General features: G+C 35.9%; 1 protein-coding gene across 1 annotated transcript in view; it reads left to right on the top strand.

Annotated features, from left to right (window-relative positions):
• LOC127948770 (catenin alpha-2-like) overlaps positions 1 to 22,136 on the top strand; it is a 403,027-nt gene that overhangs the window by 293,270 nt on the left and 87,621 nt on the right. The window contains exon 8 of the mRNA XM_052545461.1: positions 12,900 to 12,980. Coding sequence (XP_052401421.1) covers positions 12,900 to 12,980 — 81 coding nt within the window. The remainder of the gene's footprint in view (positions 1 to 12,899; positions 12,981 to 22,136) is intronic.

The following is a 22,136-nucleotide window of genomic DNA, read 5'->3' as shown; positions in this document are numbered from 1 at the left end:
TCTGACTGCTGTCAGTCTCTCTTCCAGCTGCTGCATTGGCACACAAATGTTTCACTGAACTCGTGCATCTCCATGGAGACACATTTTGATCCTGTGTGAACACTGACTCACTCCAGCTCAGTCTAGTCCTCTGTCCTGCAGTGTTTGGCCTGTTTTGTACATCCTGTGTCTGCAGAACGTCACTGCAGTGGTGGTGTAACTGTCGCAATGGGGTGTTTCTTTAACTATCAGCAGTACTTTTGGACATATTGACCTTAAGAAACGCTTTCTAATTAAAGACATTTACAGTATTAGAAATATTTATATTTCAAATATGTGCTGTTCTTTTAAATAGCAATAATCCTGAAAAAAATAAATAAATAAATAAATAATAAAAAAAAATATATATATATATATATATATATATATATATATATATATATATATATATATATATATATATATTGGCCAGCACAATATTATTATATTATATATATATATATATATATATATATATATATATATATATATATATATATATATATATATATATATATATATATATATATATATATATATATATTGAAAATTATAAGAAATGTTTCTTGAGCACCAAATCAGCATATTAGGATGGAATCTGAATAAGCATATGACTGGGGTAATGGCTGCTAAAAAAAAAAATTACATTACCACTGTAATATTACCAATACCAGTAATATTTCACAATAGCATGTTTTGTATTGCAAGTAAATGCAACCTATGAGCATAAGATATTTTTTTTTCAAGAAATGGAAGTAAACAATTAATTCCATTAAATAGAAAAAAGCCTATATTAGAGATTATAATGATAATGTGGTAAGGTTAAGAAAAAAGTTCTTAGCAGCATAGGTTGATTTTGATGTGGACAAGCAATTAAAGAATGAATTGGACAAATAAATAATATATATGTATCCTCTTTCCAGACAACATTAAAAGTAAAAAAAATAAAATAAAAAGGCAAAAAATCATTCATCTACAAAAAACTTTCGAACAATCTTTCCATTTCCTCAGAATGGCGAGTGCACATCCTTTTGAGCGTAATGGATGAAACATGCTTGTAATGTCTAATTCCCATTTTCAGAGTCTCCCTGGGACAACTCAACTGTAATATTCAGCTCTTCAGAAACTTTCGCTTCCATACAGATGAAATATGAAAGACCCATATACGAAATAAGTTTTTTTTCTTAGTCTGCACATCTTTTTTTTTTTTTTTTTGAGGTACAAGGACTTGTTTTTATCAAGCAATGAGTGATCATTTGATTTTGGCACTGACGATTTCCTTCCTGTTCTGTAAGAATCATCTGATCTGTTGTGAATATTAATGTTCCATATGTGTCCAAAGATGTTTCACCAACAGAGTTGGAATCAAGACCAGAAACCCAGATCGAGACCTGTTGATCAAAACCAGACTTTACCTTTTTTGCATTCCAGAGAAATATTTTACATTGAATTCCTGGTAATCCGAACATCAGTGGCACATAAAGAGCCTGTTTACGCAGCAGTCTTTCCTCCAGCTCCCTCTTGTCTGTAGTATGAGTTTGAGCTGAGTGTTGTGCTCCATTACAGACTGCAAGCCAGTTCTGTCTGGCGTCTTGGTGGGTGTCATCTATCACTAAAGCAAGTGTGATTTACACCATTGTGCTGACAAAGGTTCGTGAGATACGAGCACGAGCTTACCATACAGTAGCTGCAGTGTAATGACATGCTCACCTTCGCTTGCCACCGAGAGACACTAGTAAAAAAACAGTAAATACATTGTTTTGTTTTGTGTACCTCTGTCTGTAAACACAGCAAACTTTTTTTTTTTTTTTTTTAGTGAATGCCATTACAATCTTATTCTTGTCATTTATACAGTAAATACACAATATTTAGTTGTATATTAACTACTACAAAATAATAATAATTATAATATCTTACTACTATTAGTCAGTTACCCCCAACTTCAAGTAGAGAATATTGTCGGCAATATGCGTTTTTGTTTGTGGAAGAGAAGAAAAAAAGAAGCAGAGGAGAAATGAAGTTAGTGAGAGGAGAAAAAAGGTGAGCCGCAAGCTGTAAACTAATAGAAGGAGCCCGTCTGATTTGTCTGATGCGGTGGCGGGAATTGATATTTCCCACAAGCCTCAGGGGCTCGAGTGGAAATTCCTCCTCTGAGCCGCATCGTTCGCACTCCATCACCCTGATCCATAACTCAGAAGGAAAAATGAAATGAGAGAGGAAGCGTCAGGGGAGAATGAACTGATGAAATGGGATTATGTCCCCATATTAAGAACAGTTCCTTAAAGGGACGCAGCGGTTCCCCTCGAGACACGGCGTCGGAGTCGGTCCTCTGCATTCCAAGCTTGTGTGTGTTTAAATGCAAGGCTGCATTCAGCATCTCAGTGCTGGAGCCGCCAGATATGAGAGATGTGCAAATGTGTGGAGAATGGAGCCAGAGGAGTTAGGACTGTGTATGGGCTCAATAACGTGTGTAAGATGAAAGCTGAATCTCAATTCATTGACTTCTACCAAACACAAAAATATGTGTTTTTGGTGGTCAAGTACATAATTCATATAGTAGGACATAATCTGTTTTCCTTTGACTTCCAAAGATTTTCACAGTCATTTTTAATTACTGGACACGTACAGTAAATAAGTATTTATTTGTTTGTTGGTGCACATGTACATTTCTATGGTAGGTGCCAGTATTTGAAATTAATATAAAAATGTGAATAATAAATTATACTTCTGAAAACTTATATATATATATATATATATATATAAAAACTGTTTTCCATTTTCTGTTTTTTGTTTTTTTTTTTTAATGTAATTTATCCCTTGATTTCCTTGCAATCATTACTTCAGTCTTCAGTTTCACATGATCCTTTAGAAATAATTGTAATATGCTAATTCGCTGCCCAGTAAACATTTATTCGTATTATCTATATTAAAATGGTTGTGCAAATTTTGATTTATTTGATATTGTTATTTTTTTCTTTTTTTTTTTTTTTTTTTTACATTATAAATCTCACTTTTATAGCATTTCTTTGCTAATTAAAAATATTAATGTATTAAAATCTTACCTGACCCCCAATGCAAACAATAGAATGTTTAAATGTTTGGAAATGCATTGCAAACCAATGCTCTAGAATTGCACTCAACATTGTAAGTATATAGCCCAATGAAACAATAATAAAAAATAAATAATAATAAAAAAATAAAATAATAAACACTGGAAACATTAGACAATCCAGGCACCCTTTGACATTCTGTTCCACATATGATTGGGACAAATGAATCCTAATTGTGCACACTAGGACAGATCATGTCGGGAATATGGCTGGAGTGTGCTGCTGACAGCGAGAAAAGAGGAATTGTTGCCTTGTTTTTCTCAATGAGTTGTGTGCCAAAAATAGTCTCCCAGATAGTCTGACAAATATATAATAGTTCTTTTCGGGCCTTCCACCACAAGCTCCAAACAGAGCAGCTTTCCGAGACTACTTATTTCTCATCCCTCTTAACCTTTCTCATTCATTAGTGTAGGTCTTTGTTTCCCCGTACACTCATTCTCATTGACCTCCCTCACTTTCTTTCTCTCTCTCTCTCTCTCTTTCCTAAGCACCCACTTGCCATTCAGTTCATGCTTCCTCAGATTGCATGGCTGCTATGTGCTCCGCTCTGCAGCAGGAATAGACAATCAGTTTTGTGTTGGCCTAATAACTCTTCCTTCTCCTCCTCCTTTTCTCTGGCCTCAGATCTCATAGTGCGGCCCCTCCCTGCCTCCATGCATCAAGCCATGTCTATTTTTAAACGTCTGCATTACACCACATTATGATCCCCGGTAAGTCTCCTGTCTTTTCAGGGGACCATCAAAAATGAACACATCCATCAACCAGTCACATTTAATTTGTTTTGCAAACTCCTCGATGCTCGGGAGACTTCTGCTCAAAAGGACAGTTGTAAATGTATTTTCCAGGTAGGCTGTCCTCTTGTATTTCTTGTACAGTCATAGTGGAATGAAGCTAATGTTTATTTGATGTATTATGAAAGTGGCGATCTATTTCTGGTAAGCATTATTTTTCGGACAGAAAACTGACTGCATTTGTTTGAACATGAGCTCTAAATTTTTAATAAAGGCTTTATTTTATTTTATTTTATTTTATTTTATTTTATTTTATTTTATTTTATTTTATTTTATTTTATTTTCCAACAAAGCTGCATTTATTTGATAAAAATACAGAAAAACATTAAGTCTGTTACTTTATATAATAATACAAAATACAAAATAAAATTAATAATAATAATAATAATAATAATAATAATAATAATAATAATAATAATAAAACATATATATATATATATATATTTTTTTTTTTTTTCTAAACAGTGTAACAGCCGATAAAAATGGCAAAAAATACTAATGTGGTAAGAAAAGTTGCATCATCTACAAAAACCTGCATTTACAAAGATTTTCTCAAATTAGTTTCTAAATCAACATATGTAGTGTTTGACATTTGGCCTTCATGTGTTGATTACAGATTTTGTTAAAACTACATCTTGCTCAAATGGGGCAAGCATTATACTATCTTGAAGAAAGGAAAACTCTTCGCTCTTCAGTGATGTTGGGAAGAATTCATGGTGCGATTTGTCTTATAAACCCACACACACTCTGCGCAGTTGTCCCTTATCCACTCACCCTCATCAAGAAGTCTGAGTTGGTGTATAATTACATCTAAATACCCTTATTAAAATCATCTTTTCATCGCAGGACTACATCTCACTCATTGGGCGACTCTCTGTTTTGCCTTCTGAAACAGACGGTCTGTGACAGCTATGCTTTTCCACGCAGAAGGGTGAAACTATCGTCACCTCCCTCGATTCTGTTCTCAATCTTGTAATCACAATATTCTCACTATTCTGCACCTCACGGCAATGCTTAACACAGTCCCATCAAGCAGCACTTCCTGTGAATTACAGCTCTGCAGCTGAACGGATCTTAATTATGATCTGACTTCCTATTATGTAGAGTAAACTTAACAAATCTCTCTCTCTCTCTCTCTCTCTCTCTCTCTCTTGTTCTCACACTCTCTGCCTTCTTTTCATTTTGTGTTATTGTGGTATTTGTGGTGTTTGAGTGGATACTTCACTACAAAACATGCCATCAGTCTTGATGTTGGCCAGCGATTCTATCTCACATTTAACAAGAGGCACATTAATCTGACAGTAAAATGAAGAAGAAAACATATCGACACAAATCTGGATGTTTCTGTGTTCTAAAACGAATTAAACAAATGTCCCTGTTCTCCAGCATGATAAGAGATGTTCCGAAAAACATCTTGCGTTTCAAGAACTGTATGAAAATCCTTCACAAATAAGGTCACATGATCAGTGGCTCGGATTTGATTTGCTTAGTGATCTAGAGTTATTTTAGAGTAATACGGTATCTTGAGTTCTTTTTTTTTTATTATTATTTTATTTTTTTCAGATTATTATTATTATTATTATTATTATTATTATTATTATTATTTTTTTTTTTTTTTTTTTATTATTATACTTTCTGAGATGCCTTTAAAATTAGAAATGAAATTGAAATGCATATTCACCAGTAAAGTTAACTAAAATTACCAACATTAACATTCATAAAAAGTTAACATTAGTCCTTTCAATCGATAAACTAATTAATCACACTTTTTTTCTGTAATTAATCATGATTCATCGCATATTAATATATTTACATTGTCATCATTTTACAATGAAACTCAAAACAACATAACAATTTTATATTTCAAATTTTCTTTTTTGGCCAAAGTAGCCTATAATTAAAACAATCTTCTTACTGTATAAACTATACATTTTAAATAATATAGATTAATCTTCATTCAAGCTAATCATTGACTAAAGTAGTTGAGTGTTTCCTCTTTTTCTTTGTTCTTTGATTTACATCAATGACAGACTGCAGCAGGTGTCACTTTAAAAGCAGCACTTTCTATTTTAAACCTGACACGCATGATGTGAATCTTTCACAAATCCAATTTTCTTCCAAGTCTTCAAGGTCATTTATTACCTTAGAAATCTTTTAAGACTATGTTTATGAGATAACTCGCCAAAAACGCACATTTTGACGTAATTGTTTGTTTTTTGTCCCCTGAAGCACCTGAAATAGCCAAAAGCGCATACTTTTAAACTATACTCCATTTGATAATAATCTTCATCTTTCTTTCTATTTCTTTCCAGATGTTATGACTGATAACACTGTCTTTCTACTTGTTTAAACTAGAGTTTAGATATCTCATGATCTCATGACCTGGATGTACTCTTCCCTCGAGCTGGATGAAGATGATTAGCATACCATATTGGGCCCACGGGCTGCCAATTGATTAGCCCTTGTGTTTGGTTTACAAGCTGTTTTCCTCTTGCCTGTCCCTAAAAAAATAAAAAATAAATAAAAGCCTCATTATGTAGGCAATTATACAGTAGGACCACACACACAACTTGTAATTGCATTTTATCTTTTAAGACTTTCATGATGTACATATTTAATTAGATGAAAGAAACAATGTGAGTTTCACTGTGTAGTTACACCTTCACTGCATGGGTTTTAAAGAAGCAGGTGGCTTTACTTGGGTCTGGGGCCCAGCTAAACCTCTCCCTCTAGTGATAGGTAAATGACACATTAGCATTTGGCTCTGAAAGCAATAGGGGGTTGAGTAACGATGCTGCAGCATCTTGGGCTGGGCTCTGCAGACGTAAGCAGCCTGCATCTAACACTCTCTTTTGGCACCAGATCAAAGTGAACAGAAATTTGAATCTAAAAATTCAATTTTGAAATGTGAGTTTAAACTAATCGAATAAAAAGCACGGTTCACCCAAGAATGAAAATCCTGTCATCACTTACTTGCCCTGATGTTGCTCCTAAGCTATATGACTTGGTTTCTTCTGCAGAACACAAAAGAAGATATTTTGAAAAATGCTTCAGCTGTATTTGTAGAAAAACGAGTCGATCCATTATCAAAATATCTTCTTTTGTGCTCCACAAAATAAATAAAGTTATACAGGGTTTGATGGTGAGTAAATGATTTTTTAAGTAATCCAGCCCTTAGTATTTACATTTTTGAATGAATTTAAGAAAATACTTGTACAATATAATTCCATATGTTAATAAGGGAATATATACATTGACACATTTTTGAACTATTTGAACTATATTGCTACATTACCAATAGGTTTAAGTCCTATATTCCCATCCACCAGGAACCTGGTGAAGTCACAATAGTTAAGTGGCTAATCAGTACTAATTTATTTAAATAAATACAAATGATGCTGGCATGAAAATTAAATAATGAATTGGAAGAGTTCCAGTTGGCTGTTTCTCTGCTATGTTTATATTTGCAGCCTTTCCAAGGTACCATGTATTTCTCAGGAGTCAAACTGAGATTTGTGCATCTACAAGGTATGAATTGCACTTCCCTCTGAGATGCCTTGGGGTTGGCCAGGTGCTTGTTAGATTGGATCAAAGCTTGTTTGCTCTTCCCTTTAAATGTTGTGAAGGAAAATCGATAAGACATTGAGAACTTATTTAAAATCATTTGACTGAATATGAAAAACCGTATATACTTATCTGTTCCATACTGAATGTAAGTTAGACATTAGAAGTTGATAAAATTCAATAATTTATATTGACTTTTGAATAGGCTAGGACCTAAATATCTTCAAATATCAAAGATTCAGAGTGAAAATATTCAGCAGCATGAAACCGCAATTTATTTCAAGCATCATCACTTTGATGGCTTTTGAAAGTTGGTTTCTGTCGACTCTGATCTGATGCAGTAGTCTCAGTTTCCTCTCCATCTCATTCTCGGGAGTAAATACAGTTTGAGACCATTATTAAAAATGTATTTGAGAGAGTTGTACCTTCATTCTTTCTACCTGTCCTACATCCAGTACAATGTTTTGAGAGTTTCGTGAAAAGTATATGTATATACTCAGAATGAGTCGTCTGTGTGCCAGCATGAGCATCAAGTTTGACTTTATGTGACTATATGTGACTCCTGCTGTGTTGCAAGATGTCACTTGCTTGTTCATCGAGATGTGTGTACGTGTTGATATTGTTGTACTGTATATATAGATCTGGTTTGCAGTGAATAAATGGTTACTTGAGACTTACAGGGGTACATAACACAAAAAAGGCCAGGAAACACTGCTTTATTGATTGTAACTAGGGTGGTGAAAACACATAACGTCACAGAATGTGTTACCCTTAATGTCCAAATAGTGTGCAAGATGGCAAATATAAATACATTATTAATTAAACGATAAAAATGCAAAATGCAAGCTTTTAGTTGTCTCAGATGTTTGGAGCCTCCTATATATTGTGCAACATTATGATTATGCAGCCCATTTGAATTTAAACCCCGTAGTAGAAACATGTAATTTAATGGACAAATTGTTATTGGTAAACCACTGCACTCTTCAACACATAGTATTAATAAGCTCTTTGCATCTATAACCTGTTCTGGAATACTTTTGTGTGTCATTATCTGTGTTAGCCAACAAATAATCAAAACACTCCTGCTTGCAAGCTTCAAACATAGTTGTGTGTCTTCAATTTGGAAATCAGTAGGCCTAAAGGTTATTCATAGCTAGTGTTTTTATCTACATTAGCTCTAGGTGCAGTCAATTCACCCTCATGATTAACTGGAAAATAGAATAGGTAACACTTGTTAACTATTAACTGTGACATTTCTCTCAATGAATTCTTAATTGGCTGCTTTTTAATAGTTGGTAGTTGTTAGGTTTAGGTATTGGGTAAGATTAGGGATGTAGAATAAGGTCAAGTAGATTAAGGCATTTATATGTTCTTAATTAGCATGCTAATAAGCAACTAATAGGTGTTACCTATTCTAAAGTGTTACCGAAACTTCATTTGGAGTTTCTTGTGTGCATTTCAAACTCTGACAATAAGCAAAGGAGTGAGAATTCTTGTGAAAACTTGGAAACAATTCTGAAACCCACTTGCATGTTTTTCCCTTGTACCTGTCCATGTCATTATTTCCATGAGAAACATACTTCAAAGAAAGGAAATCTGTCGAGTTGCCTCTAGGTACTTCTGTTTCTTTCAGATTTCAGCTGAAAGATGCTAATTCCATAAGAGTCTGCAACAGCTTTGTTGTGGCTTTACCTTTGACAAAATTTGGATTATTAAACTTGGCACAATTTCAGTTCATGAGCTGGAATTTAAATTGAATTGTCCACAACCTACAGGATGTTGAATTGAAATATGAATTGGTATGACAGGACAAATCTTTGGGGAAAATGTGCCTATTTTCTACTCCGATATTTAGGTTAAATATCACTCCTTTTTCATTTTTTTGTTACATTATATATGTTGGGTAACGTTCACTTTTTAACTGATACCAGTACCTAAAATTCGGTACCAGTACCTAAACGGTGACTTTTTTTGGGCACTTTACAGTTTGCGCAATTACAAAACATTTATTTCAGTAAAAAACAAACATCTGAAAATAAGTCCAACCTTTTTCAAGTTTTATTTTGACAGGTTGCCAAGAAGTTCCTGTACTGTATGAGGATGCTATTTTTCTCAAATGAAATGGTTAAATTCTCATGAAGTGACTCTCACAGCAGCTCTGGAGATTACGTTTTTTTGTTCATGCCGTCAGATGCATACAGTGAGATGCAGAGGCCGAAAATCACCGCGAGGGTCACAATCATGCTTTGTGTAGTAAACAAACCCGCGTTTCCGCCAATCATACATACAGAGGCAAGTGGAACATGTTATAGAGTAAATTACGTATTTTGAATGGACTCCATGATCTCGTCTGCATTTTCACAGAAACCATATGGCCCTAGAAATGTAACCACACTTCAGAACATTTTGGCTCGTGTGTTGTTTGAAGGGGCTGCAGGGGTGACATCACATCACAGGGTCTCTCTTTCTCTTTCTCTCTGTACCGTATGTGCCCAGATGCATTCTCAGGTACCGTAATTTGTCACCGACAAACGTGAATCAGTACTCGGTAGTACCGATGCAATTTGGTCGATACCCTTAACCCCAACCCTAAAATATACCAATATTTTTTTTTTTGTCAGGCTTTACTGAATTCATGTTCTAGAAAAACTTTCTCTTGTAACAATGCAGCACTTTTTCAATTCTTAAGGCCATATTTTTCAGACACCTGTGTATTAAAGTCCTATACAGATAATTGCCCTGTCATGACAACCTAGTAGAACAAAGGGAAATGGCTTTATATAGTCTTATATAGGATTTGCTGATTCTGAATTCCAAGAAGATTTGCTTGCCTCTTCATCCAGTTTAAGAATATTGATTGAACTAGCCAATTTAACATGAGCCAGCTTGCACTGCCTGTGTATTAATAACATCTAGGCGGAACTAGAGGATGGTTGCTTGGCAACATGGTCATTAATTTTGAGCAATCTCATAACACTCAGGCTGAATACAACTGTTTCTACTGTTTCAACTGTTGCCTTTGATTTGCAATTCTCTGGTAAGATGCCTTGCCTTTAGTCAGCACTGATGAAAGATTTCATTTCGGTACAATGATGGGAAAGGTAATTAATTTGTTCATTAATTCAATCTGATTTTTGATTCAGATATCCATGATGGAACTTCTGTTGAATTAGCTCTCTTTCACTATCATTTACTGTCTTTATTCCAATTTCAGTTTCAAAGCACTGGCATGATTATTTCACATAAAATAAAATAAAAAATGATAATAAAAAAATCAACATAAGCAAAATAAATAAATAATAATATATTATTTTTTAAAATAAAAAAATATATTTATATATACATCTGCATACAAATCTAGCTGTTAAGCAGTTTCTGGTCTGTGATGCTGTTCACTTAAAATATAGATTTTTCTGTCGTAGATGTGTGAGTGCCCTGGTTTGAAAGTGATGTTTGTTGGATGTTTGTGAGTTTCAGACAGGACTGATTTAGGGCCCTGCTCTAAGTTATAAGAAGTCAGTGCTGCAGTGTGCTTGGAGAGCTTGATTTCAGGTTCATTGCTGTTATTCTCTCTCTTTTTGTCTCTCTTTGCTGAAAGGTAAAGGGGGGTTAGTGCTCGGCCTCCTAATTGTGCTCCGTGGTGCCAAAAAAAAAAAAAAAAATGTTATATGCTGCTTTTAAGGATACCATTTGAAATGGTGGCTCTGGTAAAGGTTATGGTGGCTTCAGTATTCTGTACTTATTCTAAGGGTCATCTTCCAAATGAAAGCTGATAGCCTAATTAACAGTTTGCTTTGAATATCAATTCATGCCCAGCCAAAAACCTTTGCACGTGGATCATTATGTAGCTAAAATAATCTTCATTCAGACTGATTCTGACCTTTCACCATTGTGAAAAATCTAATTTTATGTGACATTCTGCATGTTTACGCAATGTTGAGATGATTTAGTTTTTTGTTTTGTTTTTTCTTTGATAATGATTCATCATTACTTCAGTTCAGTTTGTTTATGAGAAAAAAAAAAAAAAAAGGTGAGATTCCAAGCGATTATTTAGGCCTAATTTATTTTGAGAGTGTTCCTAATAAAACACTTTATGGCCTCTTAAACATTCCTGCATTGCACCATTATTTTTTTGTTCTCATACACTGTATCATTTTCTGGCAAATTCTTGCCGGGATTTAACTGTTTCAGTCCTGCTGTCCATATTTAATAGGATACTGTTTGTTTGTACGGAGCCATAGCCTGCAGTGTTGCTGCTGAAAGGGGAAAGAGAGAGAGAGAGAGAGAGAGAGATGGGACATGTGTTGTCATCTGTGGTGAGAGTTTCCTCTGACACAAACATACAGGAGCCAGCTGTGAGCTGTCTGGCAGATCGGACCTAGGGGAGACGGCCGCCACCGCTGCAAAATCTTTAATTACTCGCTAACAAGAGGAACCGTCCTCATTTCAACCCAGGCACATTTCACCAGCTCACTCTGACGGGGGAACGAGAATCCATTTTTGAGGGCAACAGCCTCTGGAACAATCAGACAGGAAGCAAACCGGGGCATTCAGATTATATGGTGCATGACACTCCTGAACTAGTCGCGCGTAGCCAGACTTTTTGCTCATGGCATCAAGTCTAGTCCACACTGCAGCTTATTCTGGCTAAAACGAGTATTTAAACAGCAAGATATAGTCTGACAAACATATCAAGTGACCTTTTATGTGGCCACAAATGGCAAGGTTTATCTGAAATTGATTTTTCTTGTACATAAAACATCGAAATGTCTATAGACCTAGTGATAAAGATTGTTGTCCACTCAAAATAACACATACACTTTCTTTCCCAGACTTTAAAACAAAGTGAAATATGCAGTGCTGCTTGTTTACTTGCTATTAAGAGCCTCAAACTAAATTTTCTCATCGATTTGATTCCACTAACCTGATAAATTAAGTCATTGGTTCTTTCTGAACTAGAACTCATTGAATCGACCCCGTGATTTTCAGGCAGATTGATAAAATAATAAATAAAGCATTTGTTGTGCCTTTATTTCAGGAAGTTTCATAAAGCCAGCCAATCAGATTAGTCAGTGAATATATAACATTATTATTCTTTTTTTTTTCCTGTGTGTACTTGTCTTTCACCTTTGCCTCCATCTCTAAATCTAATCTATCAGCATGTCTACACACTATTGTTGCTTTATGCGGCGCTTGCTTTATTCCATCACTGCTGTGTCTAAATTTAGAGGCACTTCCAGGCCTTAAGTTTTAAGAAGGTCTTAAAAAACCCTCACCAAACCCCACTCAAGGCCGACAACAGCATTTTTAACTTAACCTTTCTCTCTTGATTTGTTTGTTACTCTTTCATCTTCTTCTGATGTGAGCTTGCAGAACAATATTACATCTAACACCGAATTTCTTTACCTTATTCCAGACCGGGACAAAAGAAAAAGGAGACCCACTGAATTCAGCTATTGATAAGATGACCAAGAAGACCCGTGATCTTCGCAGACAGGTGAGTCAGTCCTTTGCCTCTTGTCTTCCTAGAAAATAAAAACATAAAATGAACATGACCACTACACTGAAATAAAGTGATATATTGCCTCATGATATTCAAGATCTCATTTTTTTTTCTCATGAAACATTGTGTTTCGTAGAACACAAAAGGACATAAATAAGGGATAAGAAGACGGAGATTTTAACTGTCAAGCTCTAGAAAGCACATAAAAGTATCATAAAAGTTGTATATATGACTTGTGCACTATATTATGATAGTGTTGTGTGAGGAAGGGACTGACATTTAAGTAGTTTTTCACTGAAGTTCTTCCACTCTGCCATTTAAGGCCCCTTTAAATAACGCCACACTTTAAAGAACCACTGGTTTTACTGAATAATCTTTTCTGGAGGTTGATGCCTCAGGTATTAATACTTGCCCAAGGAAGCATAAATATGTTTTCTTTGAGCCTGCAAATTAATTTAAGTCTTCAAATAAAACTGAAGTACAGACAACTGTAACTGTAATGCACACCACTGGACTATCTTGTATTGTTACTTGATGGTCAAGAGAATAAGTCTTTTGAGAACAGTTTAGACTTAAAAAACACCTCCTCACACTTCTGAACATCTGACTGTCGTGCATAAAAGCAGCAAACACCAGTATGTGTCTAACTCAAGAAGCTGAGGTCCACGCTCTTGACTTCAGCAATTAGCACAACTTGAAAGCTTTCTTTTTATGTATTTTTTTTATCCATCACCATGACAATAAAAACAAAGTGTCAGATCAGTCAGCGATGATCTAAACTAAAAACAGAGTCTGGAAATAAACCTGTGAGGCATTAGACATAAGGGCATTCCTATCAGACTGACATTCAGGAGAGTTTTTACTTATAAAGAATGAGCATATACTGTGCTATTATATGATACTATTACCTAACATTTACATCAAGATAAATTATTTTTTCTGCTTCTCAGTTTAAAGAACAAGGCTAGATAAATATTTCAGTGGTTAAGGGAAACATAGGCACCCCTGTCAGCCCAGTTAGGGCAAGATTTTCGAAAAATAGATTCCCCTCTGTTCCTTGAACAATGTTGTTGTAAGACTATTGGAGGCTTGAAGAATAGTATGATACATACTTGTATGGTGCTTTTTGTCATTGTGTAGTTTGATAGCACCCACCCACATTTACTTTTTTCACTATACAGAAAGGAGCAGGTAGAACATTATTAACCAAAAAAAAAAAAAGAAAGAAAAGTCATACTCTAGGTTTGGAATAGCATGAGGTAGAGTAAATGGTGACAGAATTTTCATTTTGGGTGAACTATTCCTTTCATAAAATCACCATATGACACATTCAGGTAAGGAACGAAAATGTCCCTACACTCTAAACATCAAAATGTCAGCTGTCAGAGAGCATACAATCACCACAGTCACCCTCTCATTTGTAAGATTTCTTCACATTCTCTAGAAGATTGTTGTGTTTGACCATTCAAAACTTGTTTTTTATTCTGGCAAAATATTTTTGTATTTTTTTTTTCTTCTACAATTCTGTTATAGTGGGTGTTTAACCAGTGCCTGATCCTTACAAGACCCTGACAAATTTCAAATTTACGTAGACTTTTCCCTGTAAGCTGTGTCATCAATCTGGATAGTCACCAATAAAAGGTTTAAGACACTGTGCATTGTTGTGGTGCAATCTGCAAATTAGCCATGATATTTGGACACGTTCACACCTGGCTAATTTGGACAATCCTCTATGCACACCTTGGCAATATAAATCGCCATTGGCTAGTAATTTTTTTTTTTTTACTCGCCAGACTGATATACTATTTTACACACACACACACACACACACACACACACACATATATAGATGATTCCAATCAGCTCATCTTTGTAAAATGGCACAGCTTCTTAAATCTTAGCTTCTTAATCATTCAGTCAAGCATTATGTCATTAAGCACTATTTAATGATAGAACTTTAGTGATTAGAACTAAAACTTGGTAACCATGTATGAATGCATATTTGTCATTTTAACTGAACTTGAGACTGGTGGTGATGCTTAAGATATTGTTGAACATCCAGGGTTTTTGTAAAAAAAAATAGTAATAGATCATATTAATTATTATTAAAAGATAATACTACAACTAATTCTTCATTGAGATGAAATGAAAAGAACAGATCGCTTGATGAGAGAGAACTCTGAAGCCCTCAGTCAGTGTTCAGCGAGTGAAAATGTGCTAATCTTGTAATAGCCTTGAACACACACACTGGCGAGTAAAATCTAAGAATTTATTAGAAAATGTCTAACGATAGACATCATTTAGTTGCATAGAGTAAAATGTAGTCAAATGTGCGTGTGATTTACTCGCAATGTAGAGGGTTGTTGGAGTGTTTTTTTTTTTTCTTTCTTTCTTTTTTTTTTTTGAGAACTAGTGTATTTTGACCCTTAGTTCAGTTTGTTTAGGCATGTATGAACACAACAACCTTTTTTGGACCCACACCAACACAATAGGTCTGAGATCATCTGAGCGAGCTGGTCTCTGCCAAATTGGAAATACACTCTGGAGCGGTTTAGTTGTGGTGAGAAAACAATTCGAACTAACAGACGAAAGAACACATCTGTTCTTAATTGCTCTTTTCTGAAACAGGTGCATTACAAGAATGACGCTATGAACAGAATTCCAAAATATAAACAGGTGCACTCTTACCAGGTTGTGCTTTTCTGAGACTTGCATACAACATTTTGGTACACTTTGAAATGTTGTCTTGTAAAAGCAAACCAAACCAAAAAGAGAATGCAAGAACATAACAATTTAAGTCCCTGTTTCGGAACAAATACACTTAGTCACATGACATTCTCAAATGATTGGCTGGTAACACTTTAGAATATGGAACACCCATTCACTATTAACTTAGCAATTTCCCTCAATAAATTCCCAATTGGCTGCTTATTAATAGTTAGTAAGGTAGTTGTTAAGTTTAGGTATTGGGTAGGATAAGGAATGTAGAATAAGACCATGTAGAATAAGGGATTAATATGTGCTTAATTAGTACTAATAAATGGCTAATATTCTAATAATACATGCTAATAAGCAACTAGTTAAGATAGACTAAAATAAAGTGTTACTGATTGGCTCAAAAAGTTAGGTGGGACCAAGAGCAAGTGTAGCAGATTTAACAGTAAATCTCACACTTCCGGGTGGTCCTGGGACTGTAAAGATGAATATTAATGCTAACAAATAGTATTCTCCTGGTATTATAGACCTCAGAGAAGACCCTCTTCACCCCACATCACAGTAAATCCACAGAGAGAACAACTAATGCAGAATGGATGTTCGTTTTGAGCGGCCTGATTTAATTACACTCTTGGAGTTCAGGAGTGTGTTAGTGGGTGTATAAATCAGCCGACACAGAGGTTAAGAAGCGGTACATACACACACAGCACATGAGCATTCACCGTTTACCCTCCGCCCTGTTTGTACAATCTTTTATAATTGGAAAACATCTTTTAAATTCTTCCCACTCCCACCCCCGTCACCAAGACTGTAAATTCCACGGTCGCATTTTCAGACTCAGCAGTCGTACATCACCTCCCTCGTTTCTGCTCCTGTATGCTCCTTCCCCCCTCCCCAAACCCCTCAGCCATCACGTTCCCACTTCTTCTGTCACCCACTTCGCTGGACCAATATTTGGAAAGCTGTAAACTTTCCCTGACACATGCATTGTAGTAACGTGTCGGATGCGGAAACCGGCTGTTTACAGATTTGCTAGGCCAAGCATTTTTAATCCTTTTAAGACATTTTATTTCATTATCTATCATGGTTTGAGGCGGGGCAAGATGTTTCCCTCACGGATACATGGGGATTTTATGGTATAGTAAAGTGGTTTAAAGGAAATTAAAAAAAAGTGTTTGATAGCCCTGATTTACGAGATCACTTTACACCGGTAATTCTGGCGGACCACTTCCTGTTTCCACTGCAGGTGATCTCCATATGCTCTTGCATCTGATAAACCACCTCTCACCTTAACAACATATCACTAGAATCTCATCACAAAACAAATTACATTTTAATCACTTTAATGGGGTTTAAGATACTAGAAAAACTTGCCAAGGGATCAAGAAGGATTCCAAGCAAGTTGCAGACCAAGCTGTTGATGTCTTCGATGTGAAATCCATGCACATATGTTGGATGTTCTCATTATGTATTTTAATTTCAGGCAGTGATCTATGAGCAGCACTCACCTGCTGTGATTGTGATGTTGTTTACCAACCTCAAAGAACATTCGCCATGGGCTTTATAACGGCAAAACAGCCCAATTCAATCAAAATGAATTACAAAATGCTATTGGGTTGTTATTAGATGATTGCAGGAAGATGATGCATTGAGCCATTGAGGCACTAGCGCAGGGGTTTCCTGGGGTTAACTGATGCACGACTCGCCCATGTACAACGCAAAATAACCTTCATAGCACGCTGGGGAACATGTGATATATGCATACATTTGCATGTATGGATCTGGGTAGATGCAAGTGCTGGTTATGGCATGGTTTGTGTGTGTGTGTGTATGTATGTGTGTGTGTGTGTGTGTTTGTGTGTGTGTGTGTGTGTGTGTGTGTGTACACGAGTAAATGCATTTCCTTCTCATGGCTCAGCCACTAAAGATATGAGATGCGAGCCTCTGTGATCCGCTCAGGGCTGTTCAGGCCCTTCAGTCAAATGAATGGAGGCATCGCCATCTCATCAAATCAGTCTCACCGGGGGAACATCCGAGTGTCTGTGGCAGCCGGCTTTGAGTTATTACTGTCTACCTGGCAAGAGAATATACCACCTCGACCAGTGCAAATCAAGCAATAATGGTGAGCCCTGTTCAGGATCGCAGACACTGCAGAGGAGGGATGGTTGATTTGCGTATTGCCCTCACTGCTTAGTCTGTGTTGTATTATATTTGCACTGTTTATGTTCAGCAAGTGCTTATAGATAGTTTTTTTTTTTATAGATAGATAGATAGATAGATAGATAGATAGATAGATAGATAGATAGATAGATAGATAGATAGATAGATAGATCTTATGTGTCATTGTCTGTGTAAATAACAAATTAGCAAATAATGAATATGTTTTATGTGAGATGGGATGTTGTACAATATGTAGCATGACCTGCAAAGATTTGTGTAAAGGAAATAAATGCATAAGCAGGCCTTTGTGCTACACAAGCATGCATATAATATCTATGCAACTTCAGCCCTGCCGTGAAAGCTCTTACTAATGCATTAGCATCGCTATCAGGTCCATCAATAGTGCCGCAGAACAGATTAGACTAGTTCATGCATACAGTAGAGATTAACCTCAAAAAAGTCTTCCATTGCATTTAGCCTCCTGAGCACTTGTATCTCCATCTGCATTGCGCAGAGGACATCTGATGATTCCCACACTCTCTCACTCTTGCCGTTTTACTTTTTTTTAATTATTATTATTAATAGGATGATGTAGTGGTTCTGGGCTTGTAATCAAAAAAGTTACTAGTTTGAACACTGCAACAGGCAATCCATGAACTATCACCATTGTGCCCTTTAGCAAGACACTTAGGTCGCTCCAAGGGGACTGTCTCTGTAATGAGTGTACTTCAAGCACTTTGGATAAAAGCATCTGTTATCCTACTGTAGTGGTACCATGGTTCAAGATGGTACCCATTTAGCAAACACTTTTATCCAAAGTGACTTAGAGCAAACTTATAACAGGGACAGTCTCCCTGGAGCAAGCTAGTGATGAAGCTTGGACAAGGGTACATGGATGAAATTATGGCTCATTCCCCAAGGAGTTCGAACCTCCAAATGTGCACTTTCTGCAGGGGAATGAGTTTAGAGTGGGGAGGGATGCTGAAAATGGATGAGTTGTGACGTCACTACGGTAATGGTAGAGATTATGAATATTAATTATTCTGTGCTGATGTGGAAGGACAGTCTTCATAAATTTTATAGCCAAATAACTTAATAATTATTCATGATTAAAACTGTTGACTTAAGTAAGGATGTTGTGTCTGATAGATATTCTGAATAAAGTCAACAGAGTTTGGATACATATTTAATAGCAGCCAACAGCAATGTGTGCTGTAAGTGGTGGGGATTTTTTCCCATGCATTACTTCCAATTTTAATACAAATTATCATCACCTAATGCTATATTTCATAATTATTTAAACATTAAATAAATAAATAATTTAAATAAAATTAGCTTAAACCATTGGGGCATGTTGGGCAGTTTTCTTGCCAAGACCAAGGCATGTGATTGATAATCTTATTTTATTGTTTTTAATATACATGGATGGATAGAATTGCATTTCCTTCAGAATATTGTTAAAGATTACCCATGTGCAAAATATAACAGAAACATGCTTTATGAATACACGCACTTAAGGGATGGTTCACCTTGAAATGTACATTTTGTCATCATTTACTCTGCCTCATGTTGTTCCAAACCTGTATGAGTCTATTTCTTATGTTGAATGCAGAAGAAGTTAATTTGAAGAATGCTGGTAATCAAGGAGCTGATGTTGCCCATTGACTTCCATAGTGTTTCTTTCCTTTCTAAAGAAGTCAATGGGACCAACAACTGTTTATTTCTTCAAAATATATATATTTTTTGTGTTCAACATAAGAAATAAACTTACAGGTTTGGAATGACATGAGGTTAAGTAATTAATGACAATTAAAAAAAAAACATTTTTGGCTACTTATTATTTATTTTATTTTTTTCTTTGCAATCATTCTGCATGAAAGAAATAAATTGTATCACATCACTCTTTGGTTATCCGCAGTCACAGGGTGTTCTCTGAGCTAGTGGACCTCCTAGCGGAGTAATTCAGCAGTCACAGGGCCAGTCACGGAACTAAACCCAGCATTTGTCAGACCTCTCCCCCAGAGGCATGCCTCTCAGATGCCACAGAGTGCTTGAGCTCCCATAATGCTCTGCCACCGAGCACTACAGACAGAGTATGGAAATAAAAACAAGAATAACAGCATAAGCAGAACACAAAGAGGAAAAGATCTGAGGTACAGCTTTTCAGCTGTTTGGAAACTAGAGGTGTGGGAGCGTACCACGCTGAACTAATACTCTTAAATATCTGTTCTTGTGCAATTAGCAGTCCCCACACACGTCCCTTTACACCACTTTGAGCTATGTGTCATCTGTCATCCCATTCCTAATAAATGTGTCTGTCAAGTCCTCCCTCCCAGCTCTCTGTTGACTGATAGCTTACTCCAGGATGCTCCTCAAGTGAACAACACTTCTCCGAACATATGCTTAAACATCTCTCTCTCTCTCTCTCTCTCTCTCTCTCTCTCGCTTTCAGTTTTCGGGATCCATTTTGTCAATCAAAAGTAGAAACAATTTTGACTTCCTGCAATATGTGTGCTTTGATGAAATTGCTCATACTATAAAAAGATGACGAAATAATTTGTTATTCTGAAAATACACAAACCTTTTCTATTTTTTTTTAAATATTTACTCTGTGTGTATATGAGTAATTATTGCTACTGGCATATGACTTTGTGACCTTGTGGAAGTGTTGGCATCTTACTGCTGTTCTTACATTGTCTTGTTACCGCAGCCACTTTGACTTCTTTGGAAGTGTTTAGCTGACAGCTACTCTTAATCTACATCTAAGAAATTCTCCAAGAGACAGACACACAGAGAAAAGCTCATGAATCTTGCCTGCTCTCAAACTAAAATCACTTTTTCAAAGTACAGCTCAGTTTTAACACTTCGAAATCAGTTGTACATTGCCCACACTTATGGAATTTGCAAGCAGAAATTGTTTCAATTTTAAACAATCACTTTGAGTGATGTCTACAGTCTGGAGAGTCTGAGTTCCCTCAGCGCTCTGAACTGTCACGCTGTTACCATACAGTATATGGCAGCCATTTCTTCAAACTTAAAGGTGATGGCTTGTGCACAGCATGTACTGTTATACGCATGCTTTGACATTTTTACATGTCATCCTATGCAATTGCCAGGCATCTACATAAGCATCTTAACACTGACAGGTGTACCCTGTAAGCTCGTTTTTGTGCTGCGTACAAATTGAGCATAAAATGATGCAGTGAAACCATACAAAAGTGACATTGAAGCTCTGTGTTGTATTCAGAAGCAGTTCCAGTAAAATGTTTGGAATGGCTGTTTCAGATTCCCTTAAAAATAGTTACACTACCTTCCTAAAGTTTCAGGTTGGGAAGATACAGTATATATGCAGAACAGTGTATATTTGAAACTAGTATGATGTAACTTTATAAATGTCTGTCAGTTTAATCCTTCTTTGCTAAATAAAATATCTGATTTACATTTATGCACTTGAAAGACACATTTATCGAAAGTAGAATAGCATTGCATTCAATGTATTTATCAGTTAATGCATTCCCTGGGAATCAAACCCATGACCTTGGTGTTGAGCTACGGGGATGCTCTACTCCATTTTTTTTTTTTTTTTACATAATGTTATTACTATGGGAGTAATCATGATCTGAATGAAAAGTCATTTAAACTTCAGGTGGGGAAAAAAAATCAGATCGTAAATAATTGCTATGTGAATGTTTAAATCCAAGTGCTTTTTGCAATTATAGTCATAGTACATTGTATGACAATTCTTTTCAGGCCTTGCTGGATAGAGATGAAGAATGGAAAATTGAGCACTGCAGTCTATACTAATATGCACATAATACTTTGCAAATCGTCATACTATTTGATGAGCCATAGAATTGAAAATAATCATTCATGTACAGAGTCAGATGAACACACATTATATATATATATATGTAACTTTATCTTTATGTGGGAAGGACAATGAACCATTTAACTGAGCATTAGCTTCAGCTGAAGTTAACTTAATTTTGTATTGTTGCTAGCTGCATTTAGCTTTTTCTTTCCGCACACAATAATTGTATGACCCCCCGCAGTACTACCGCGGACCCCCTGTTGAAGACCCCTGAGGGTAATGTTTACACAAGGGAATATTAAACAATCTTTTGCGAAGAAATAGTTAAACCAAAAATGAGCCTTTTTTTGCACTGCATAATTTACAGTACAGCAATCGGATTGAACTGATTCGTACTGACACAAATGTAGTCAGTGCCACAAAGACAGTCACAGAAAGCGAGAGCCCTAGAGAGGGGCCACTCC

The sequence above is a fragment of the Carassius gibelio genome, chromosome B1 (assembly GCF_023724105.1).
Source record: "Carassius gibelio isolate Cgi1373 ecotype wild population from Czech Republic chromosome B1, carGib1.2-hapl.c, whole genome shotgun sequence".
NCBI classification, from domain to species: Eukaryota; Metazoa; Chordata; class Actinopteri; order Cypriniformes; family Cyprinidae; genus Carassius; species Carassius gibelio.
This window is presented reverse-complemented; position numbering and strand designations above follow the sequence as displayed.